General features: G+C 36.4%; 1 protein-coding gene across 1 annotated transcript in view; it reads right to left on the reverse strand.

Moving 5' to 3' along the window:
• Positions 1–246: 246 nt before the first annotated feature.
• MUC19 (mucin 19, oligomeric) overlaps positions 247–25,625 on the reverse strand; it is a 97,423-nt gene continuing 72,044 nt past the window's right edge. Inside the window, exons 46-75 of the mRNA XM_032646955.1 lie at positions 25,567–25,620; positions 25,408–25,461; positions 24,456–24,500; positions 24,167–24,220; positions 23,183–23,236; positions 22,067–22,120; positions 21,307–21,360; positions 20,818–20,871; positions 20,111–20,143; positions 16,820–16,876; positions 16,313–16,360; positions 16,012–16,065; positions 15,780–15,833; positions 15,415–15,474; positions 14,786–14,833; positions 14,460–14,510; positions 14,009–14,050; positions 12,820–12,873; positions 9,724–9,777; positions 9,552–9,599; positions 9,191–9,247; positions 8,977–9,024; positions 7,119–7,148; positions 4,889–4,920; positions 4,638–4,800; positions 4,263–4,300; positions 2,861–2,975; positions 1,873–1,908; positions 1,123–1,231; positions 247–430 (exon numbers count right to left, since the gene is read on the reverse strand). Of these exons, the coding sequence (XP_032502846.1) occupies positions 247–430; positions 1,123–1,231; positions 1,873–1,908; positions 2,861–2,975; positions 4,263–4,300; positions 4,638–4,800; positions 4,889–4,920; positions 7,119–7,148; positions 8,977–9,024; positions 9,191–9,247; positions 9,552–9,599; positions 9,724–9,777; positions 12,820–12,873; positions 14,009–14,050; positions 14,460–14,510; positions 14,786–14,833; positions 15,415–15,474; positions 15,780–15,833; positions 16,012–16,065; positions 16,313–16,360; positions 16,820–16,876; positions 20,111–20,143; positions 20,818–20,871; positions 21,307–21,360; positions 22,067–22,120; positions 23,183–23,236; positions 24,167–24,220; positions 24,456–24,500; positions 25,408–25,461; positions 25,567–25,620 (1,838 nt within the window). The remainder of the gene's footprint in view (positions 431–1,122; positions 1,232–1,872; positions 1,909–2,860; positions 2,976–4,262; positions 4,301–4,637; positions 4,801–4,888; positions 4,921–7,118; positions 7,149–8,976; positions 9,025–9,190; positions 9,248–9,551; positions 9,600–9,723; positions 9,778–12,819; positions 12,874–14,008; positions 14,051–14,459; positions 14,511–14,785; positions 14,834–15,414; positions 15,475–15,779; positions 15,834–16,011; positions 16,066–16,312; positions 16,361–16,819; positions 16,877–20,110; positions 20,144–20,817; positions 20,872–21,306; positions 21,361–22,066; positions 22,121–23,182; positions 23,237–24,166; positions 24,221–24,455; positions 24,501–25,407; positions 25,462–25,566; positions 25,621–25,625) is intronic.

Consider the following 25,625-nt stretch of genomic DNA (forward strand, 5'->3'; position numbering starts at 1 on the left):
TTTCTCCTTGACTTCTAGAATTCTCATTGCTACCAAATAAATACATATGTTCCCTAATTGCTTGAAAAGTTGTATTTATTTTTCAGATCCAGTCAATAAAAGAACAAAATGACTCATAATGGCAACTCACATTTTGAGTGACATAAAATGTTTAGTTATTCTCATTATTTAAGTCATTATTTTTGCTCACTTACAAAATAAATACCTGGTCTGTTACATTACCTGGAAAGGTAATGCTATTTACTATTAACTGACTGTTGAGGTCGTAGATTGTTGGCACATGTCTAAGCAGGAACACCTCGTGGTGTGCCTGTATCTGTAAGGTATTGTATCGCCATCAGGACAGTCAAGAACAATTTCTCTGAACTCATAGTTTTCTTCTTGGCAGCAAAGGCATGAATTTTTCAACTGAAATTTATGATAATCATACCTAAAAAAAAGGAAAATTAGGTAATAAATAATTTCAGAATGTCTTCTGAAATAAATTGACATCAATGCTCAAATTCTAATTGTCTAAGTGATTTAGCAAGTCTTCCAACCAACTTATTATTTCCCTACACCTTGCATTTCCCCCTTTACTGTAAACTTCTGGTATGGATTCGTTAAAATTGGTATGTAAGACCAAAAAAAAAAAGAAAATGAAAAAAGTCCAAAATGGAGAGATTTACCATTTCATAATTAGAGCATTATGGTGCAAAAACTATAAACAAAACAGTTTTTAAATATACAATTAATATCAAATTATTATTTTCCATATATTAATCTACATGTAAAAGTGTACAAAAGGAAAAATATGTAATATGTTATGTCTAAAATGTAAGCAACTTTTTAAAAAATCACTTTTTAGCAAGAGTATTTGCTTAAGTAATCTCTGTAATCACTATATGAAAATAAATACATTTGTCATAAATGTATGTTTGACTTACTTAGAAAACTACTTCAAAATGATTAATTACTATTTAAAATGTTTATTTTGATTTGCAGATATTAATATTTTCATTTTAATCAGGTCCTGATCATTAGCTCTCATGTAAACATTTGTCCATGTAATGTTTTAAACACTTAATTTTCTCCACAGTGTTCCAAAATTAATGCACAGTATACATTCAAGGAAAAACTTACCTGAGAGTCTTTTTGCATTCCCCTGTGCATCTTGCCATCTCAACTTTTTTCTTGCAACCATTGTAGTTAACAGTCACACTCACGGGTGAAGATCTGCAATTAGTTTTACCTAGGATAACAGAGTCAAAAATGAGGTTCAACATTAACAATTGCCAAGTCTCAGTTTTCTTAACCATAAAGTAGAGAATAATAACAACAAAAACGTCACAATGTTATTGAAAGGGATTAACTGTCTCAGCATCCATAACAAGGTACCTCGTTAATAATAAATGTTATTATTATTCTATTATTACTATCATAGGAGAAGAAAGAATAAAAGAAGGAGGAGGAAGGGAAGAAGGTAGAAGGAGGAAGGAAGAAAGAGGGAAGGAAGAAAAGACAGAGAGATGGTTGTTTCTGATATCCATTTTCTCATTGCTGATCATCCTTATGATCTAATACAACAATTTACAACATAACCTACTGATGTTAGGAGAGCAAACTAATTTTTTTCCATGAAAATTAAATTTTCTCCCTTGTAAACATCACTGGTTTTTACTGGGAAGAATGCTGCAACCAACATGCGTGAGAAAATATAATACTTTGTATTAATTGTTTGTGTAATTAATTATATGCATATGGTTAGATTACCTGTTGTGTTAAAAACACAGGAGACTTTCTATTAATGATCTGTCATTCTGTTTTAAAGAAACACTAAATTTTTGTCAACAGTTTACATTTCCTCCGTATGTGGAACTTGATTTTACTTACATGTATAGCAGCACTTATTTGAATCATAGACTCTGGCTTCCTATAAGGGTATGAGAAAAAGAAACAGGCTGAAAAACCTCTGTATTTTCCTATAAATAATATAACATTGTTAACATATTGAAATAGCATCACAAAGGGGGAAATGGAACAGATAGACATGCTGATCTCAGATCCAGTCAGCACAGACGGGAGAGTATAGCAATAAAAATGAGACTATTGACACCAAATTTGTTCAACAGTAGTCAGAAAGGGAAAAACAATGTTTAAGTTCTTCTTTAAAATAAAATACCAAAAAATAAAAAGTTACTCTTCCCTATTTGAATTGAAAAAGAATACTTTCATAATAACATTACTACTTGACACTAAGTTTCTCACAGGCAGGATTTTCGTCTTATAAATTATTATACCCTCAAACTTATCAATGTCTCAAAGTAAAAACTCAGTAAATGTTGAAAGCCAACACTGGAGTTCTAAAATAAAACTTTAAACTATATTATCAATTATAGCTTCAGAAAGAAAAAATAGTTAAATTTAAACCTTCCTTAGTAATTTAAACTTAAGCATTCATTAATAAAAAACCCTCACCATATTTTTGGGGGATAAAAATTGTGGCACAAAGAGAGATCTGAACAGTACACATTTATGTGATTATATTTAAAAAATATGTTCTTTTACAGGAAATGATTAAGCTGAATCCATGAACCTTGAAAAAAACAGATTTTTGTTTGTTTAAAAAGCAGCAATATGCTTTCTACAGTAACTTACTTCTAGACTAGCACTAGATTAAGTTTTATAGAACCTGAAAATATATATTTGATATGAAAAATATACTTGGCAATAAAATGTGTATGACATAACTGGAATGGAATCTACAGGAGATGTATAACTATTGTCTAGGCACAAACTTTTCCAAATAAGGAAGAAGACAGGTTGTGTTTATATTTAACATGAGAAGTGAACCTTGTTGTTCACTGCTTAAGAAGATGACTTACTTCTGCACACCAAGTCTGCTTTGGGCAGTCTTGTACCACCGCAACGAAACCTGTGCTGTGGCAGAAGTAGGAGACACATGGGTTGCTGGGGTCACCAAATGAAGCACCAACCTGGGAGGTAGGGAGGGGGACAGAACAAATGAGTATTCATCTTGATTTATTTTTCAGGTTGACAATAAAACCTGTAATTCTTTTTTCAAATTTATAATGTTTAGTGAATTTCCAGAGGCACTTTCAGCCATTAAATTAATATTTAAGAAAAGGTGATTAAAGTCTTCTACTTCCATTAATAAATCAAAGGTCTTCACTGAGAGCACAGAATGTGTCAAGATTCTCAATCCTCAAATTAAGATTCATCTATAGTAGCTCTATTATATTTTTCAAGGATTTTAAAGAAAATCCTTGAAATCTATAGTAGCTCTATTATATTTTTCAAGGATTTTAAAGAAAAGTCCCAAAAGATATTTTCTATCTTTCCTTGTGTTCCTGTGTTTTTAAAGCTCTCTAGATTGCTTTATAATTACTTTATGTTTAAAATTCAAACATCAGTTTGAGGAAATTCCATTTATATCAGGCCCTCAAACCACAAGTAAACTTTCTGTTAAACTGAAATTTTATTATTTCAACTATTTTGCATAAAAATGATTAGAGATAAAACTTTTCTTTGTTCTTTAAACATCGTCGCATTTTATATTTCAAAACTGTCATAGATTCTCAAGTCAGATAACTTTTGGAAACTAAAATTTAAGAAGCCCAGGTAGAAATGTGAGTGTAATAAATGAGTTATATCAAATTAAATTATTATTAAATTATAGGCTCTGTTTTATGTATTTCCTAACATACCACATATTTTATTTTATATTTAGATTGTTGTAATATTTAGTATCACCAGTTCAAATTTATTAATATCAGTTTGAGAATCATCTGGTTTTTATGGCTTTGTGATACTTTTCCTAGAAAGTTAAATTACTTTTCAATATGTCAAATCAATTGTCAAATCCAGCCCTGAATATACTGTGTTGCTATATCCCTATAGTAGAGCTCTAGTCTTTTGGGTTTTCGTATTTGATCTCTGACTGTTCCGCCATCTGATCTTTCTGATTACAATTACAGTTTAACTCTCTTCACTGATTTGAACATTGTATGTCTTCTCCATTTGGTGAGACCCATGGGAAATTTTGTTCAGAAGCTCCATTGCTAGGTTAATGATCAAGTATATTGCCCCCTTTTGAAGCAAGTTATGGTGGATATTGTGTTTGACATTTCTTTTGAAATGAATATGGGAAAGAAATAAATTCCACTCTACCATTATCTATGATTTTTTCATATTAGCCGAAAGAGCCTGCATTTATTCATAATTATATTAATAAAAGTATTTTAAAGTAGAAATGACCTTACCTCATAGTTGGTATTCTTAAATAAACATGTTCTTGGTTCTGAAAAATAAGTACATATTTTACCCTAAGATAAATATTATAATTTTTTATTTACAAAACAGAAATTGTATATGAGATCATATTTACCAACCAATAAGGAAACATTATAATGTTTCTTCCCATAACACCATCATCTCCTTTTAACCTACTGATTACATTCATAACTGGGTTTCCCCTGTTCCAAAGATAGTAAGCTTTAAGAGGGCAAGTACTGATTCTGCTTTATTTATCACACCCATCAAGCATTTGACTCATATTAGTAGCTCAATAAATATCTCTTGAATGCGTAAATAAGTAAACAACTATTCAATTCAAGTAATGTATTATGAATACATACCACAGTACCCGATTTCACAGCAGGTATCATTAGCTTTGAACTTTACAAGCCTCTCTTCAGTTTTGCATGTGGGTGGAGAAGGACACTCCTTGGGTTTACAGTCTACGGTCTTTGCATTTGTACAGGTGCATCTGTGGCAATTGGCAGTCCATATGTCTCCAGGCTACAAAAACAAACCAAGTTTAGACTTCTATTTGAATACAGGAATGACAGCAAATTTGGATTAAAGTAGAGACAAACTGTGTACTTACAGACTTCTTTTCTCCCAGTGGACCATGACAAACTGTTAACATGAAATGACAAATGCTAATTAAATTCGGCAAACGGTAACAGTCAACTATCTGTAATAACCACCAGGTTGACCAATACTGAATTGGCACTAGTATTTCAGAGATGCAGAATTATGAAGGATTGTAAGGTGCTTTAAGGTAGATAAATCACCTCCCCCTACTCTGAGCAAACTGTCTTTAGCAAGCATATATATAGTTCCTATTTTTATAATCCTCAGAAAGGATAATTCTTGACCTGTCCTTTCAGTGATCAATAAATCTTATGGATACTGCTTTACTTATTGTTTCACTTTCTGACTTCTGTCTCCACAATCCTAAAAGTCACCAAGACCTCATAATTACCAGTCCCAAGCGCTCTTTCTCAGCTTTTCAAGTTCCCTACAATAGCTGACATTTTTTACCTCTCACCTTCTTGGAAACGTTCTTCCTTCAGATTGAATACTCTGAAATTCCTGTTAGCAGCACTTCCTCCTTCCTCTTATTTTGTCTCTATTCTTCCCACTGGTACCTTCCTCCATCTTTACAGTATCTACTGTAACATCAAGTGGATGACTCTCAAACTTCTAGCTTCTGTATAAACATCTCTTGTGAGCTACGGACCCAGATCTCCCTTGGCCTAATAAACAGCACCTCGGCAGATTTAAAAGAACCTCAGACACGTGCGCAAAATGTGCACAAAATAGATTGAATCATTTTTCCCCTAAAACCAGTTTTTCATCTAAGTTGGCCACCTCCTGTTACAGGCTGAACTATGCTTTCAAATACTTAAGCTTAAAACTTAGAAGTCATCTTGATTATTTCCTTTCCATCATTTGGCATTGAACCAATTGCAAAATCTTGTATCCTTATCTTCACTTGAATCCCTTCCTTTCCTGATTTTACTTGTTACAATACTACTCCAGGACATTAGTATCTTTTTTTTTTTAACATCTTTATTGGAGTATAATTGCTTTACAATGGTGTGCTAGTTTCTGCTTTATAACAAAGCGAATCAGCTATACATATACATATATCCCCATATCTCTTCCCCCTTGCATCTCCCTCCCCCCCACCCTCCCTATCCCACCACTCTAGGTGGTCACAAAGCACTGAGCTGATCTCCCTGTGCTATGCGACTGCTTCCCACTAGCTCTCTATTTTATGTTTGGTAGTGTATATATGTCCATGCCACTCTCTCACTTTGTCCCAGCTTATCCTTCTCCCTCCCCGTATCCTTAAGCAGGATCTTAGTATCTTTGACCTAGCAGAATCTGGCTTTTTTGGGGAAGTCTGACTCAGTCTTCTTTCTGACCCAGTCAATTATCTGTGTCATAGGTAGAACAGTTTTTCTAAAGCCTACTTTTCATCGCATCATTGCTTCAATTAAGAACTTCTGATACCCCTTACAGTCTTGTAAACTAAATACTTTATTTTAGCATTCTGCCTTCTGAGGTTGCCATAACATGTCTCCAATCTATCATCTCGACCTTGTCTCACTTCTTTCATTTACATACCCTGAATTAGCCTACTTATTGTTCTCAAATTCCAATTCTCTAATGAAATACATGAGAATCCTTCCAAAGTATACAATATATGTAATATATGTGACACATAACATGTGCTCTCTATATAATACATAGGTCACATATTTCACTGTGAAATTTATTTTCAGCCTTATATGAAAATTACCTATGTTTCTTTGAAAATCTCCCTTCTCCCACTATATCCTAAGATCAGAGAATGATTTTTTTGGTAACTTTTGCCACTTTGTACAAAGCACATCACATTGGCTTGATAATTTTAGAGGAACTCAAAGTCCTCTAAAAGTATTGAACTCTGGTTATGCCTAATTTTTCTTGTTAAAATTCAGTCCTCAATAAAAGCTGGAATTATTTAGCTTCAAAAATACTATTGCGTAGCAATATTTTGATCAAGGTATCGTATAGTTACATGAAACACTTTATTTAGTAAACTCTATTTTGACTAGGTGACAAGATGCATTTGTTTGGTTTGGTTTTATTAGTTTGTGTGTGACAAAACAAACTATCATTCACTATTTATTTGGTAAATAAAAGCTAAATTCATACACTTCAAGTTTTCCTGTTTTATCACACTTCCATAGCTAGTGACTTTCATTGGCATGACCTCTGAAATTTGATTTAGAAAAACCATTAATGTAGGATGATTGCTTTTTAAGTGGAGGTAAGCTTACCTGGAGGCGGTGGAAGTGATACTGGACATCCTGTGTAAAAACAGACACTTCATATTAATCTCTAAAGTTACTGGAATAGGTTTGGAATAAATATAGTTTTCTAATCACTGAAAACACTTGACCACATTGCTAGTATTACAAACAGACATATTGCCATCAACCTTCCCTTTCTACTCCTCATGGCATTTGATATTCCACCATTAGAAAGTGTTTCCTTTAGATTTCAAATTTTAATGGTAAGAAAATATGAGAATCAAAAGGCAGAATGAGAATCAAGGTAAACTTCTCTTCAAAATTTCTCAGAAGACAGTTCTGATAAATAGGACAATAAAATGTATAATCAAACAAGGAAAAGGATAACTCAGATATATAAAAGATATAAGTATTATTAGTTGCCTGGTTTTAATCCTTTAAGAATTTTTATCCTCTTTTTGTCTTACAATATTTTAATCTTGTTCTGTCTCCACTCCCACAAAATGCTTTAAACTGCTTACTATTTTTTGTGAGGCTTCACTTATCACAAAGTTTCATCAACCTAACAATCCACTCCAATTTCAAATTCTATTTCCAAACTGCTAAAATTCAGATTAATATTTTTATTCTCTCTACCAAGCAGAAGGCTGAACTAGAAATAACAGAGTATTTGAGAAGAACTTAAAGTTTCTTTATGTTTGAGTAAAAGGACCCCAACAAATAATAGGTACAGAAAAACAGAAAATAAATTAATTAAAGATGTAAAAGTTTGGGGCATAAAATATTTATCTTTACTAAGGGAACTCTAGGCTAATTTTCAATTATAAATGCTTAACAGATTACCAGAAACCAGCAACAGCAGAGAGAAATTGTGTTTAGGCATAAATATAGCAGAAAATTTTCCCTACCCAGAATTCCCAGTTCATTGAAAAAATTTGTAACGGGAGGAATAAGATACAATCTCATACTCTCCACATTGCTATCAGAGCAATTTTTCTAAGACCTATCTGATCATATCATTCTCTTAACAAAATCTTTAAGGAGACCCCATTTATTGTAAGGATAAAGTCTCATTTAAGTTTGGAAATAAGGTCCTTCATAAACATTCCTTTGCTTACCTATCTAATCTCATTTCTTCCCTGAACCTCATACAAATAGTACCAATACCTGGTTGATTCCTGAAGTCACTCATGCTGTCTCAAGTCTCTGTCTTTTTAAGTGCCATTTGACAGGAATTCCCTCCTCACCCTAGCCAATATTGAAATCAATGATCTCTTCCCTAATGCCTTCATTCAACCCTACCAACTAATAAACAGAAATTAACAATCTCAGTGCACTCCCATGACCATAATTGCTGTGCACGTGTTTGAGAAGGATTAAATACACTATAACGATAGTATCTGTGTAGATAATAATCTCTTCCAGGCTTCCCTGGTGGCACAGTGGTTAAGAACCCGCCTGCCAATGAAGGGGACAGGGGTTTGAGCCCTGGTCTTGGAAGATCCCACATGCTGCAGAACAACTAATCCCGTGTGCCACAACTACTGAGCCTTCATGCTGCAACTACTGAAGCCCACGCCCCTAGAGCCCGTGCTCCGCAACAAGAGAAGCCACCGCAATGAGACGCCCATGCATCACAACACAGAGTAGGCCCTGCTTGCCGCAACTAGAGAAAGCCTGCACTCAGCAACGAAGACCCAAGACAGCCAAAAATAAAAACAAATAAACAAATAAATTTATATTAAAAAAAATAATCTCTTCCCCCCCCACACACACACAAAATAATAAAATGGCAAGGGCTGCTACAGAGTCTAGCACATATAAGGTATTAAAGAAGTGTTAGTTGAATAAGTAACAAAGAAATCAGTACTTTTCCCATACTGACCTGTTTTATTTTCATTTTCTTGATCTCCTGTTGCTACTACAGTGGTTTCTGTAAAAGGATAATGCTGTCATTTTATTTATTAGATATAATGTACACATATCAAGTTTCTGTGTGTATGCATGCACGCATAAATGATCACACACATTCACGATTAAGGAAAGCTTCGTGTGGAAGAGACAATTCATTCCAGTGCATTTGGGTCATTTCATTTTACCTGGGTAGGACACTTTGAGGCTTGTTGTGATTCCATTTGACACTGAGGTGGAACCTGCAGAGGGAAATATTTAAAATTTCAGGAATGCACATTTCATAATCCCATTCTCAGAGATTTCAAGGTCATAACTAAGTCTTCCAGTGAGGTGTTCTGTTAAAAGCCTAACCCAAAAATATCCTGGAGGAAAAACAAAATCCCTAGTTGAACTTCAAAGTCATACTCCTAAAGGAAATGTAGGATAATCTTCCTGGCCTTTCTTTGCTGTTTCTTTCCCACCACTCCTCTCCTCCAAACTCAACTCCTCATATATAATCACAGGCACACTGATCATTGAAGGGTCTGTGTTGCTAGCATTCATCTGTTTGCATTCCAGTTCCAGAGGTTTCCTTGACTCCTGTGGAAGCAGTGACTGCTAAGAGAGGCACAAACGTGGTGAGTAGAGGGACTAAAAAAGCTAGAGTTTAACTTCAGGTAAGCTGCCCTGTCTTCTAAGATGTCACCAAGCAAAGTTCATTTATTATTATTTGACCTACCTGTGGTCGAAATTACAGGAGCACTGGTTGTTTCAGATGCTTCCTTGGAGGTAACTAAAATGAATAGGGAAAGAGCAGTGAACTTTTTCTGGTCTCAGAAGAGTGTGTCTGAAGACATCTTCACAAAGAATAAGAGTCTCAAAGCACCTGGAGTGTACTAGTACACCTACTAATGCTGGTTCATGCTCCTGCCATTGAAACAGGCCCTAACATAGCAACTCCTTGCTCAAAGAAGAATTGAGTATTTTCCTATGACCCTGGTAGCCTTATCATTTAAGGGCCCCCTTCTCTTAATGACAAAATCTATTTTCACACTTAACTATTTTGCTTCCTATATCCTGGTTTCCTGGTTCTCCCATATTAGTTTTTTGGGGAGGGTTGTAGGAGTTGTTTATATATTTTGGATATTAACCCCTTGTCAGTCATATGATTTGTAAATATTGTCTCTTATTCAGGAGGTTGTCTTTTGTTTTGTTGATGGTTTCCTTTGCTGTGCAAAAGCTTTTAAATTTAATTAGGTCTCATTTGCTTATTTTTTTTGTTGGTGTGTAGTTGCTTCACAATATTATTTTAGTTTATACTGTACAGCAAAGTGAATCAGCTATATGTATATATATATATATATAATATATATATATATATATATATATCCCCTCTTTTTTGGATTTCCTTCTCATTTAGGTCACCACAGAGCATTGAGTAGAGTTCCCTGTGCTATACAATAAGTTCTCATTAGTTATCTATTTTATACATAGTATCAATAGTGTATATATGTCAACCCCAATCTCCCAGTTCATCCCACCACCACCCCTTTCCCCTTGGTATCCATACTTTTGTTCTCTACACCTGTGTGTCTATTTCTGCTTTGTAAATAAGATCATCTATACCGATTTTTTCAGATTCCACATATACGCATTAATATATGACATTTGTTTTTCTCTTTCTGACTCTTTCATGGTCCATCTATGTCTCTACAAATGACCCAATTTTGTTCCTTTTTATGGTTGAGTAATATTCCATTGTATATATGTACCACATCTTTACCAATTCATCTGTCAATGGACACTTAGTTTGTTTCCATGTCCTGGCTATTGTAAATACTGCTGCAGTGAACATTGAGGTGCATGAGTCTTTTTGAATTATGGTTTTCTCTGGGTATATGCCCAGTAGTGGGATTGCTGGGTCATATGGTAGTTCTATTTTTAGCTTTTTAAGCAACCTTCATATTGTTCTCAATAGTGGCTGTATCAATTTGCATTCCCACCAACAATGCATGAGGGTTCCCTTTTCTCCACACCATCCCCAGCATTTATTGTTTGTAGATTTTTTGATAATGGCCATTCTGACCAAGATGGTGGGGGAATAGGAGGATGGAGAGTTCATCTCTCTCCACAAATGCATCCGTAGTACATCTACAGATGGAACAATTCTCACAGAACACCAGCTGAACACTAGCAGAAGACCTTGGACACCGGAAAGGACAAGAAAGATCCCCGCATAACAGGGTAGGATGAAAAAAAGAAGGGAAAAAGAAAAGGAGAGGAAGTAGGATGGGATCTGTGCCCCTGGTGGGGAGCTGAAGCACAGGAGAGGCTCCCACATCTGGGGAAGACCCCTCACTGACAGGGAAATCAGTTGGGACAGAAGGGGAGCATCTGAGGCTGTTGAAGGAGGGTGTGTGGCAGACAGGACACAGTGACACCTACACAGACAGTCCGCACCATAACCCTGCATGCCCCAATCTGGGACGTGTGTCTGCCGGTGCACATGGGGGCTGAGAGCTGAACGTGGGGATTGGAGAGAAAACCTGGGGGGAGGACTGCTGTTGGCTGCAAGGAGACAGCCTGAGGGGATAGGAGGGAGGTAATTTGTAACCAGGAATGCTTCTGGAGATAAGCATTTGCCTATTTTTGTTTTTATTTCCTTTGCTTTTGGAGACAGATCCAAAAAAATATTGCTATGATTTATGTCAAAGAGTGTTCTGCCTATGTTCTCTTATAGGAATTTTATGGTTTTAGGTCTTACATTTAGGTCTTTAATCTATTAGAACTACCATATGGCCCCACAATTCTGCTCCTGGATATATATTCAAACAAAATAAAAACACAAATTCATAAAGATACATGCACCCTAATGTACAAAGCAGTACTATTTACAATAGCCAACATAGGGAAGCAACCCAAGTGTCCATCAACAGATGAATGGATAAAGAAGATGTAGTAAGTATATATGTGTGCATGTGTATATAATGGAATATTACTCTGCCATAAAAAAGAATGAAATTCTGCCATTTGCAACAATGTGGATGGACCTAGAGAGTATTATGCTTAGTGAAATGTCATACAAAGACAGAAACTGTATGTTATCACTTACATGTGGAACTAAAAAATAAAACAAACAAATGTATATAGCAAAATAGAAACAGACTCACCGATATAGAGAACAAATTAGTGGATACTAGTGGGGAGAGAGAAGAAGGAAAGGGCAAGATAGAGGTAGGGATTAAGAGATACAAACTACTGTATATAATATAGGTAAACAACAAGTATATATTATACTTTCAGGGAATATAGTCATTATTTTGTAATAATTTTAAATGGAGTATAATCTATGAAAATATTGAAGCACTATGCTGTATACCTGAAACTAATATAATATTGTAAATCAACTATACTTCAATAAAAACAGAAAAGAAACATAGTGCCCCTATCTCCCTGTCACTGTGGGAAGGTAGGAGCCTAACTTCATTCTATAAGCACCAATTAGCAAACACAGATCACCAAATCACAGAAACCAACCTCTCCCCTAACACTCTCTAGTACTTTCCCACTAGTTCACCCCAGCACTTAAACACTCCCCCACCTTTTATTTCAGCAAAGTTAAGTTCAAAATCTCAACCTATTGCAATGTTCTTGACTCCTATTTAATAATCTTAAAGTCTTTTTTGCCCATTTAACTCCATTTGGTACAATTTTTCTTTTACAGTTCAAGTTTAATATTCATAGAGATAAATATCTATTTTCTGAAACAATTGGGTGTTAAAAGGAAGAAGAATATTGAACATGTTAACTTCACTCTGTCAGTCATTTCCATTACCTTGGCTGGAACTTTCTGAGACACCAGTAATTTTGCTTGATATCACAGCAGTGCCTGCAAAGTCAAATGAAGGACATTTCACATCAGACATACCTTCTATAGGTAGCCTCAAAGATCAAAAGCAGGAAGAGAAAGTAAATCAGATGAAAGTCTAGGCCAATGCTGCAGCTAGCCCATAGAGCAACTTTATGAAGTAAAAACAAACTAACAAAAAATGACAGAAAAAAACCCTCTGGGCAGATGAAACCCCATGGATTTATAACTTGTTGAAGGAATGCTGGCTGGATTTCAGCCTCTACTCCTCCCTTTAGTAGTGTGCCCTTGTGCACTTTTACACACTTACCTGGGGGCTCTGGTTGGAGCCCAGAAACTCAGAGCAAGAAGACAACCTTAGATGGCTGGAAGAGGACATTCTCTACTGAGATTCTGCCCTATTTCCTGGCCCTTTATCTTTACCTTCAACATTCCCCTAGGTTGAAGCAAAGGCATAGGAGTCACTAACAGAACTCAACAGATATGAACCACTGACACTTACTTTTTTGCATTCCAACTCCAGTGCTAGTTCCTAAGAAAGGCAAAGAAGACTAAAGTCAGGACTGCTGTGTTGATGTTACAACAGACAGTAAATTCCAGAGAAAGGCTCTTATTTTTCTAGGCTTAGCTACTTAGAGCCACATATTAAATATTTACTTGCCTGTGTTGGAACTTCCAGGAATACCTGTTGTGCCAGAGGCTAACCCAGTGGTACCTGTAGTAAGAGAGAAGGATAAGCCTCACAAAGCCTTTCTCACCCTAAGAAGAGTGTGATATTGACAAGCGTTCCTGTTTCTCTGAAGCAGTAGAAAACTGTTTAAAATTTTTTCTTGCACAAAATGTTAAGCCTAGCATATTTTCCTGTGCACTTTCTCATAACTGCTTGGTCAAATAAAATATAGGAGGAAAAGTCATGCTCCATAGATCTTATTTCTCTAGATCTAGAATCATCTAGAATCTGATATTAAATGAGAGAATATCTGTCCTATATTTACATGATTTACTTCTAGTGACTTAACTCCCTGGTTTTCCAGCATCAAAAAAAAAAAAAAAAAACAGAAAAAAATTGTCTAAACTTGTGATCAAGGGTTAGGCATCTCAACCAAAGCCTTAATTAACAAATTTACTTGTGTCTATTATAGTGATCTCCATTCACCTTCTTGGCTACTGGTGACTCCTACTGATTCCAGGCTATTGCCTGGCAAAACAAAAGCAGTGAAATTTCAAATAAAGAATGTGCTTAGAGAATTAAATTTCATCTATAGTATGTTCTCTAGGAAAAACCAGAGAGCTAATCTAAGCTGGCCTTATGATATGCTATTAAATTAAAAGAAACCATTTTTAAGTCATGCTAATTTTCATTCACAACCTGTATGTAGTAAATTCAAATGAAAAAATCATTGAGAATCCAAAATCTGGCAAAACTCACCTGATGAAATTCCTGCTTCAGTGTTTCCAACATATTCTTTAAAAGTTGTGGCTTCTGTAAGAGCAAAGGAGGAAAAATTGAGAAGCTTGAGAGGTTGAAAATATGAAAATTATATAGCAGTGTATGATCTTCTCCCTACGACCACTTAAAGGAGAATTCCTTTTACTATTTGACTTACCTGTTTTGAAACTTCCAGGTGAGGATGTCCCAGAGCCTGTCCCAGTGGTACCTGGGATGGGAGAGAATATAAAGAGGAGGAAATGTGCAGGGATGTCTTTCTTATTAGATGGAGACCATGGTTTAGGACAAATCATGTGTTTCTGTAAAAGAATGCATTCCTTCTCTAGGATTCCTTGTTCCAAAAGGTGAAATAAACATTTTTTTATTGATCTGTTTCATTTCTTGTGGTAAACTCCAGTCTTCTGGGATCCTTCTTTTCTGGAACTAGTATCATGGAGTTGGATGCCTCTCCCATCTTCACATTTTTAACTTCCCCAACTTCACCCATTTTACTTCTAGTAGATTGGCTCCCTGAAATTATGCTAGTGACTCCTGAAGGTTAAAAAATGGAAAGGATCAAGAATCTTGAAATTTTAATTAATTATTTCAAGACAGTTCTCCCTTTTAATTTCAAAGTTTTATAATTGTAAGGCTAGGTTCTCCGAAAAACAAAATATTAAAAACACATATGCCCCCTGCAAATTCTGGTTGATCCTGTTTGATTTGACCTTCTGAATCCCAAAATTAGAAGCAATCTAGTCTCCAGCACTCCAAAACTTTGCCTTATGGATTTGACTTAACCATACTGGCAATTGTTGAGCCCCAACTCCTCCTTTTTTCAGGGCCCTTTGCCTTTGCCCACCTTTATAGCTCAAGGAATCATGTTTCTGTTTATTTGTCTTCTCTTCTCACTCTATATACCCATCGTAAGGAAACCCACCAGCATCCACAGTTTCAAATATCATTTGTAAGTGAACGACTTGACAAATCTCTATCTCCAATGCAAGCTTCTCTTCTTTGTTCTGGTCACATTTATCACTCCTGCTGAGCATACTAACTGGACACCTCAGAGCATCTTAAATCCAAACTGTCAACATTTGACCTCACTATATCTTCTATCAGTTATAATTTTTTTCCTTCCTCCCGTATATTCCCAGGTGCGATAGTTGTGCCAGTAGTCACCCTCGTGGTAACTGAAATCACAAGAGGAGAGAATCAATTTATGATTCCCTTTTACTAGGGTTTCGAAGTAGGATTTGGTTTAGCACAAATTATATCAGAAACGTTCTTGCCTTAAGTGTGGCTTCTATTATGCCATTTTATTACAAATGTACAAAAAAGGCAATTCACACGGGGTAAAATATAGGGCAGTTAACATCCTAACAATTTGTACCCAAAGAGAGATTCAGGTAGAATAGAATTCCCCCTAATTTTATTATAGCCAACGTGATATATTTTAAGATGAAGAGAAAAATAATTTTTGACTGTTTTTACTCACCTATTTTAATTCTACCCTGGGTGGTTTCACCACTTCCCAAAGAAGTTGTGGTCCCTAAGCGAAACAAAGAAAGGAGAAGAATACTAAATACTGAAGACTCATGTACTCAGAAAACTTGGGTGGTATCCACTGGGTTTGGTAGGGAATGTGTGTTTTTGGGTGCAAGAGTTGAAGGGAGGAGGCTGTCTCATTACTGAAGTTCTTTATACTCCCCATTAGGTTATTGCTTTACCTGTGTTAGAGTTTCCAGATGCAACTGTTGTGTCAGAGACTACATTAGTGGTACCTGAAGTAGAAGAGAGAAACAGAGAATCCCAATAGTGATGCATTTAACATCCCGAGAAGAGCATGGTCAACAAGTTCTCTGGGACTTGAAAGTAGAAGACTCTTCTTGGGGCTATCCTGTCAAAATGAGGTGCATTCTCCATTTTTAAATTCAGGGCAACAATAAAAACATTGGCTCATGTCCAGGCCTTGATGATTTGCTTCTTAAGGTTAAATATCAGAGGTCACTGGGCCTCTCCCATATGTACCTATTTCATTTCCAGGACTTGGCTTCTCAGAGGTGCCAGTGGTGGCTCCTAATGACAAGAAATAAAAACAATATTTGTCTAAATGCATTTAATTGTATAAAGTGAATAAATTCATAACATCCAAAATCAAAAATTTTAATAGAACTAAACTAAACTTCCAGAGTTACTTCCATCATCTCTGCTTCCCTACTTATAACTATATGGACATATATTGCCTCCATCTCACACCCAGGTAATAGGTTGAATGTCCAAAAGGGAATCCTTTCTGGACTTCTCTCTTAAGAATTACAGTATAAGGTTTATCCCAGAAGAAATGATATAATTTTCATAAATACAAGCTTCCTCCTTTTCTTTGGTTATGCTTCCTTCTCTGAAAGTTGTAGCTTCTAAGAATGAAAAGTTAGAGTAGTGAAGTCTAATAGAAAGTCATAAAAAGACATCATGTGCTATTGCTCCAGAACTTGCCCCAAGAAAGAAATTATAGCACCTGTTTCCCCATTGATTCACCTGTGTTGGAACTCCAAGGCGAGATGGTACTACCACGATACACTCCAGTAGTACCTGAAAACAAAATTGAATGGTATTTGAGAGATTACTACAAGCAACTATATGCCAATAAAATGGACAACCTGGAAGAAATGGACAAATTCTTAGAAATGAACAACCTTCCAAGACTGAACCAGGAAGAAATAGAAAATATAAACAGAACAATCACAAGCACTAAAATTGAAACTGTGATTTAAAATCTTCCAACAAAAAAAAGGCTATAACCAGATGGCTTCACAGGGGAATTCTATCAAACATTTAGAGAAGAGTTAACACCTATGCTTCTCAAAGTCTTCCAAAATATAGCAGATGGAGGAACACTCCCAAATTCATTCTACGAGGCCACCATCACCCGAATACCAAAACCAGACAAAGATGTCACAAAAAAAGAAAACTACAGGCCAACATCACTGATGAACATAGACACAAAATTCCCCAACAAAATACTAGCAAGCAGAATCCAACAGAACATTAAAATGATCATACACCATGATCAAATGGGGTTTATCCCAGGAATGCAAGGATTCTCCAATATATGCAAATCAATCAGTGTGATACACCATATTAACAAATTGAAGGAGAAAAACCATATGGTCATCTCAATAGAGGCAGAGAAAATTTCGACAAAATTCATCACTCATTTATGATAAAAACCCTCCAGAAAGTAGGCATAGAGGGAACTTACCTCAACATAATAAAGGCCATATATGACAAACCCACAGCCAACATCATCCTCAATGGTGAACAACTGAAACCATTTCCACTAAGATAAGGAACAAGACAAGTTTGCCCATTCTCACCACTACTATTCAACATAGTTTTGGAGGTTTTCAGCCACAGCAATTAGAGAAGAAAAGGTAGTAAAAGGAATCCAAATCAGAAAAGAAGAAGTAAAACTGTCACTGTTTGCAGATGATGTGATACTATACATACAGAATCCTAAACATGTTACCAGAAAACTACTAGAGCTAATCAATGAATTTGGTAAAGTAGCAGGATACAAAATTAATGCACAGAAATCTCTTGCATTCCTATACATTAATGATGAAAAATCTGAAAGAGAAATTAAGAAAACACTGCCATTTACCATTGCAACATAAAGAATAAAATACCTAGGAATAAGCCTACCTAAGGAGAAAAAAGACCTGTATGCAGAGAACTATAAGGCACTGGTGAAAGAAATTAAAGACGATACAAACAGATGGAGAGATATACCATGTTCCTGGACTGGAAGAATCAACATTGTGAAAAAGACCATACTACCCAAAACAATCTACAGATTCAATGTAATCCCTATCAAACTACCAATGCGATTTTTCACAGAACTAGAACAAAAAATTGCACAGTTTGTATGTAAACACAAAAGACTGTGAAGAACAAAAGCAATCTTGAGAAAGAAAAACGGAGGTGGAGGAATTAGGCTCCCTGACTTCAGAATATATACAGAGCTACAGTAATCAAAACAGTATGGTACTGGCACAAAAATAGACATATAGATCAATGGAACAGGACAGAAAGCCCAGAGATAAAGGAGTCAAGAATACAGAATTCAGAAACGACAGCCTCTTCAATAAGTGGTGCTGGGAAAACTGGACAGCTACATGTAAAAGAATAAAATTGGAACACTGCCTAACACCATGCACAAAAATAAACTTAAAATGGATTAAAGACCTAAATGTAAGGCCAGAAACCATCAAACTCATAGAGGAAAACGTAGGCAGAACACTCTATGACATAAATCACAGCAAGATCCTTTTTGACCCATCTCCTAGAGAAATGGAAATAAAAACAAAAATAAACAAATGAGACCTAATGAAACTTCAAAGTTTTTGCACAGGAAAGGAAAGCATAAACAAGACCAAAAGACAACCCTCAGAATGGGAGAAAATATTTGCAAATGAAGCAACTGACAAAGGATTAATCTCCAAAATATACAAGCAGCTCATGAAGCTCAATATAAAAAAAAAAAAAAAAAAAAAAAAAAAAAAAAAAAACCCAGTCCAAAATTGGGCAAAATAACTAAATAGACGTTTCTCCAAAGAAGATATGCAGATTGCCAACAAACACATGAAAGGATGCTCAAAATCACTAATCATTGGAGAAATGCAAATCAAAACTGCAATGAGGTATCACCTCACACCAGTCAAAATGACAATCATCAAAAAATCTACAAACAATAAATGCTGGAGAGGGTATGGAGAAAAGGGAATCCTCTTGCACTGTTGGTGGGAATGTTAATTGATACAGCCACTATGGAGAACAGTGTGGAGGTTCCTGAAAAAACTAAAAATAGAACTACCATACAACCCAGCAATCCCACTACTGGGCATATACCCTGAGAAAACCATAATTCAAAAAGAGTCATGTACCACAATGTTCATTGCAGCTCTATTTACAATAGCCAGGACATGGAAGCAACCTAAGTGTCCATTGACAGATGATGGATAAAGAAGATGTGGCACATATATACAATGGAATATTACTCAGCCATAAAAAAAGAAGTGAAATTGAGTTATTTGTAGTGAAGTGGATGGACCTAGAGTCTGTCATACAGAGTGAAGTAAGTCAGAAAGAAGAAAACATATGCTAACACATATATATGGAATATATATATATAAAGGTTCTGAAGAACCTTGGGGCAGGACAGGAATAAAGATGCAGATGTAAAGAATGGACTTGAGGACATGGGGAGGGGGAAGGGTAAGCTGGGGTGAAGTGAGAGGGTGGCATGGACATATATACACTACCAAATGTAAAATAGCTAGTGGGAAGCAGCCGCATAGCACAGGGAGATCAGCTCAGTGCCTTGTGACCACCTAGAGGGGTGGGATAGGGAGGTTAGGAGAGAGACACAAGAGGGAGGGGATATAGGGATATATGTATACATATAGCTGATTCACTTTGTTGTACAGCAGAAACTAACACAACATTGTAAAGCAATTATACTCCAATAAAGATGTTTTTTAAAAAAATTGAATGGTATCATTATGTCAATTTTATTCCTACAATAAGAAGAGCGTATTCTAGAATAGGATGGGGAAACTACAGAATTCTTTATTACATTAAAATGTTGTTTTCAGGGATAGCTTTTCCCAGAGATTTTAATATTTTTTTCTAATGTAATATTTCATCCCAGTAAAAATTTGGTGGGGGGAAGGTGCAATGTTGGGTGGTTGTGGGAGTCTCAATGATAACATTCCTTTCTCTGGGATCAATGTCAGTGAAACAAATGTAGTTTCCTTTACTTATCTGTTTGAATGCCAGTGACTTCGTTACTAGATCCCCCTAGAAGAATAAACAGTGAAGGGTTGATTGCCCACTGAATTTTCATCTGGGTAAAGTATTGATGTTACTGAAATTTTAATGTGCAAGAAAAGTTTAGACATGTGACAAAGAAATCTAGTGAAATAATGTGGTAGTAGTAGCAGAGGAGCATAGCGAAGTGGATGGACCTTGAAGCCAGATGGCCTGAGTTGAAATCTGCTGTTTATTTGCTGTGTGACCTTGCACACTTTAGTTAATATCTCTGAGCCATAGATTGTCTTATCTGTGAAAACAGTAGCACTTACCTCACAGTTTGGTGTGAGGGAAAAGAAATAATAATAAGTTGTAGAATAGTTCCTGTCACATAGTTAGTGTTCAAAAGAGTTAGCTATTATTGCTATTGTAAGTGAAAAGTGGAGAGGTTATGAAGCTTGTGTGCTGACATGTATATATTCCAGTTTCTGTGGTCCCACTGTCTCCAGAGTGTGTACTAGCTTCTAAGAGAGAATAAAAGTAAAAAAAAAAAAAAAAAAAAAAAAAAAAGTAAGATGAAGAGGATTTAGCATTCTGAGAAAAGTTAAGCATTCAGGAAAGTTAAGCATTCTAAGAAAAACTTTCTTGATAACAGCACCATGAAAGACACTTTACTAGTAGAGATTTTCCTGTGGAGGATTCTCTCCAGTTGGTTGGCTCACCTGTGTTTGAACTCCTAGGTTCAAGTGTAGTGCCAGAAGCTACCCTTGTGGTACCTGCAACAAAAAGAGAAGTGGTGACTTTTCATCCCATGGGAGAATCTGATCATCTTTTGGGCTTTTTCAAATGCTTGTGAATTATTTGTGTTCTCTTATGCATAGTTTTAATTCCCAAATCAAACAAAGATGCAAATTCCTCAGCATAGGAGACCCCTCTTCTGGAATTTAATGGTAGTAAGATAGGGGTTATTCATGCTTTGCTTTCTTGTTCTTCTGGCCCCCTTCCCACCATAGTCACCTAATGTGTTTCCAGTTTCTTCATTTATTAATACTCCAGTGGTAGCTTCTAAGAGGATGAAAATAGGAAAACTTTTGAATGTAACATAGACAGTTATTGGGATAAGCACTGCACATTTCAGTCACTTTTGTACTCAAGGAAGAATCTAATGAACAGAAGTCAATTTTCTGTGTTCATTGTAGCCTTCTGTTTACCTGAAATAGAACCCTCTGGGACTGTCTTTCCATCATTTAATTTCGTGGTGATACCTAAAATGGCAAACAGAAAAAACTTTCTAGATATTTATCACTTCTACTTTCATTTGCAGGGATCTACATGTATGAGGTTGGACAACGGAAAGAGAGGGACTTCAAAAATCTGCCCAAATTGATTCAAAATCAAGTAACAAAAGAAAACATTGTTGATCTGAGATGAGAGTTCCTAAAAAGTTCCTCCACAAGAAACTGTCCTGCAAGAAACAAAAAACACGGTTGACCATTGAACAAGGTGGGGGTTAGGAGTGCTGACTCCCTTCATAGTCAAAAAATCCATGCATAATTTACAGTTGGCCCTCTATATCCACAGATACTCCACATCCATGATTCCACATCCGTGGATTCAACCAACCACAGACTGTGTGGTAACAATAATATTTACTATTGAAAATAACCCACATATAAATGGACCTGTGCAGTTCAAACCCATGTTGTTCAGGGTCAACTGTAATTTATCAACCAAAATTCTCACACACACATACACAATAATTCTCATCTATTTTCCATTCCACTACAGAAGTTCTAATGACTCCAGTGGAAGTTGTGGCTTCTGTAAATAAAAAAAGAGAAACGGATAAAAGAGGATTTAGGAAGAAGGGAAAATAGGCTATGATGTTCTTATGTGAGAAGATCAGTGTGAAAGACATTTTTGCCACCTTATTTCTAGAAAGGATGCTTTCTTTCCAGCTTGTTAGCCTACCGATATTGGAACTTCCAGGTTCAACAGTGGTACCAGAGGCCATACCCTTGGTACCTGAAATGAGAAGGACATGGGATTATCATGCAGAATCTTCCACATCGAGGTAATCTGAATATCAAATCAATGTATAAAAATAAATGTATATTTCCAGGGCCATATCATTCAGTGTTACATTGTGTATGGCAGCTTCCAGAAACACTGTTCACAGAGACCGTTTTGTCCAGATGGCCGACCTGTAAGCATGCCCTTTCACTGGCTTTTCTACTCCTGGATTGAATCACGTGTGTTTTTCTCGTATATCAATTACTTCATTCATTCAAAAAATATTTACTGAGCTCTGTTAAATACTAGAGATTCATCACTGAATAAATGAAGACTTTTTACTCAAGAAGCCTATTTTCTAGTCGGCCTACTTAGCAAATATAATACAAAATCTTCAGCTAAAAACAGAGGAATTTTTTCCACATTTACCTGCTTTACTTTCAGTGACTTGATTGTCTGATGTTCCAGAGATAGTTACTAATGGTTGAAAGCATGAAAAAGATTCTGTGTATGTTATGACCTTTAATCATTCACGGAGGCAACCAACCATTAGGCAATTTAGAATTTAAAGCTCAAGATACAAGTCAAATGGGAGGCAAAGTTTGCTAAGTTCATTTTAGTCATCCTTTTACCTGAGACAGAAACTTCTTGGACAGTGTTGACTCCTACATTAATGCCTGTAATATCCAGTGGGTTAGTCTTCCAGGGAATTACTACTCCTACTGCCCTCTTCAGAAATCCACACCACAGTGCCAGGCGTGGGAAAAGGCTGGTCCAGAAACCAGCTGGGGGTTGTGAATCAACAGTATTTTGGGTCCTGCATTTTGGCTGGAGGGCCTGCCCTTCATGTACAATCTCTCTGATCCAGAGGCAAACTCATGATGGTTCTCAATGGCAATGCTAACATCTGGGAATCTTAGTTCTAACTAATTTCATCACAATGACTCTGAGGCTTTCTAAGGAAGTTTTAGACTCTGGAAAAAAGAAATAAGGAAAGTGGAAAGTATGTTTGGGGATACATATTTCTCCCTGAGGTTAGACAAGGGATGATTGCCTTTGTATCTATTCCATTACCAGTGCTGGAACTTCCAGATGTAATAGCTGGGCTGGAGACTACACCACTGGTACCTGAAATCACAAAGGAAAAGGGATTATATGTCATTTCCTTTACGTTCAAAGAAGAGCTCAGAAGAAAATCATTATGTTTCTTTTCAGTCATTGAGGTCCTATTCTAGGATTCCTCACATATCTTTCCACAAGTACATTTCTTTCAGAAAAAAATTAAGTAAAACTATATTTTCACAATAGAAGTTCTCTTATTCTGAGTATTGGTAAATATCAGGGAGATATTTATATGTTCTCGTGTTCACCTGTTTGACTCTCAGAGACCTGGCTCCCTGGTAGAGCAGTCTGAAGAGAAGACAAGACAAAGAGATTGAGTGAGAGACAGAGAGAGATTTAGAGAGACAGAGAGAGAGTATTCTGCTGTATATGAATTCAGGGATTTGGGAAAATATTAACACTCTGGAATTTGGAAGCTCAGACAAAGATTTCCATAGGGCAGAAATCACTCTGCACTCTGTATTATTTCAGCTAGAAGGAATTGATAAAAAAAGAGAATTCTTTTTGGATTCTGGCTAATATGCTGGTGATATTTGTAATACCAATGGAGAAATCCCATCCCTTCTTTAGACTTGAAGCAGTGAAGCTCAATTCTGTATTTAATGGATTTTCAAAAAGATTTTATCTCTAATAGCAAACTATTTTGACTCACTTGCAGTGTCCCTAAATTACACATAACTTTCTCAAGGAAAGCCTAGAGAGTCCTAAAACTGATGGCCTCAAATCATAGGCTCTTTGTTTTCACCTGTTTGAGCTCCAGTTGTAGTCTCTTCTGTGGAAATTGTGGCTCCTGAGGGAAGAAATAGGATAATGATGAAGTCTGGGAATTTGGAACACTGGGAAGAGATATTGGGGTATTTTTTATTATAGAAGCCCTAAAAGTGAGATCATGACATCTGAGATTAAATATGGGGAATTTCCTTCTTGCTAACCTACCTGTGTTAGAAATTTCAGATGCAATGGTTGTTCCAGACAATTCTCCAGTGATACCTAAAATGCAAAAAGTAAATGTTGCAGTACAGCATTTCCTCCTCAGTTCATCTTGGAATCATCAGTGTGGCCCTAAAGCACTGGTATCCTTTTCTGAAAACTGTCTATGAAAAAAATGGAAAATAAACAATTTTACAGCATTTCATTTCTCAAGTCAGCTTTGGATGGATGTGTTGCACCTGCGGTTCCCTTTTACTATGTAGTAAGAGGAAGCAGCAATAAAAATCACCCTTACCTGTTTTACTTCCAGGGACATATCCACCTGGTGTGCCAGAGGTGCCTAAGTGAGGGAATAAAGTATGGTTTAATCTTTGTAAGAAAGAATCTTTGATATAACTTGGAACATTTTGATAATCAGTTGCCTTCATGAACTTTTCCATTGAGAGGAGATAGAAAATAAATAATAAACATCATGCATAAGTATGGGAGAGTTGATAGACAGCAGGCTATGGCAGGAAGGCAAGCTGGGTAAGGAGGATTGGAAGTACTGGGGGAAGGGGTTGGGATATATGCAATATGTATGCATACCTTTTTACAGGAAAAAAAAAATCTTTGTAAGCCAGAACACTGAAGACAGCTTGATTGAGACATCTGTGGTCTTGGAATTCCCAGGAAGAATAATTACCCGGGTTCATATGGTACAGTATTGTTGAAGAAGAGGATTGTCATGGAGAGGATGTACAACTAGTTGACCCTAAAGCTAGACCCAGGCAATCAGTGACACCTCGCCCCATTCCCTGGCCTTGGAACTTACGTTCTGACCACAGTTCCCATAGTGGGAGCCATTTTCAAAGATGCAGCCTGGAGAGAGCAATGTGTCATTGAAACCTTCAGGATGGTATACGTGACTGAACCCAGTTAAGGCCTCTATAAAAACTTTTAAGATTCTGGCAGGCAGATGCAGAGATCTACTTGTCTTATGGCTGCCCAAGACAAGCTTTGCATGTAAGTTCCCTTGCTTGTTAAACCTGCTACCCACCAACATGGAGTGGTTTGCCTCTTTCTTCAGTCTCACCTTGCCCTTTGTGGATGGAGTCAAGTTTCAGATTTCACCCAGGAAGATCCTGAGTTTTTGAACCAACAAATATGGCAGGTCCTTCCATCATACTCCTTACCATTCATTTGCTCATTGAAGTGATCCAAATAAAGAAATAATGAGAACCTAGGCCTTGGACTGAAAACCTCACCTCCTGGTAGTCCTCCTTGGGTGGTCTCACTGCCTCTTGTGGAACTTATGGTTTCTGAGAGAAGATAACAAAAAAGGAGTAAAGACTTGGGGTGTGGACAGGACCTTCTGGGCTTCCACAGTCTATATCTCCTGAAGGTCCACGTTTAGGACTCCTGACCTGTGTTGGCACTTCCAGGTCCCAGAGTTTTGCCAGAGATGCTCTCAATTGTGCCTGAA

Source organism: Phocoena sinus, chromosome 10 (genome assembly GCF_008692025.1).
Source record: "Phocoena sinus isolate mPhoSin1 chromosome 10, mPhoSin1.pri, whole genome shotgun sequence".
Taxonomy (NCBI): Eukaryota; Metazoa; Chordata; class Mammalia; order Artiodactyla; family Phocoenidae; genus Phocoena; species Phocoena sinus.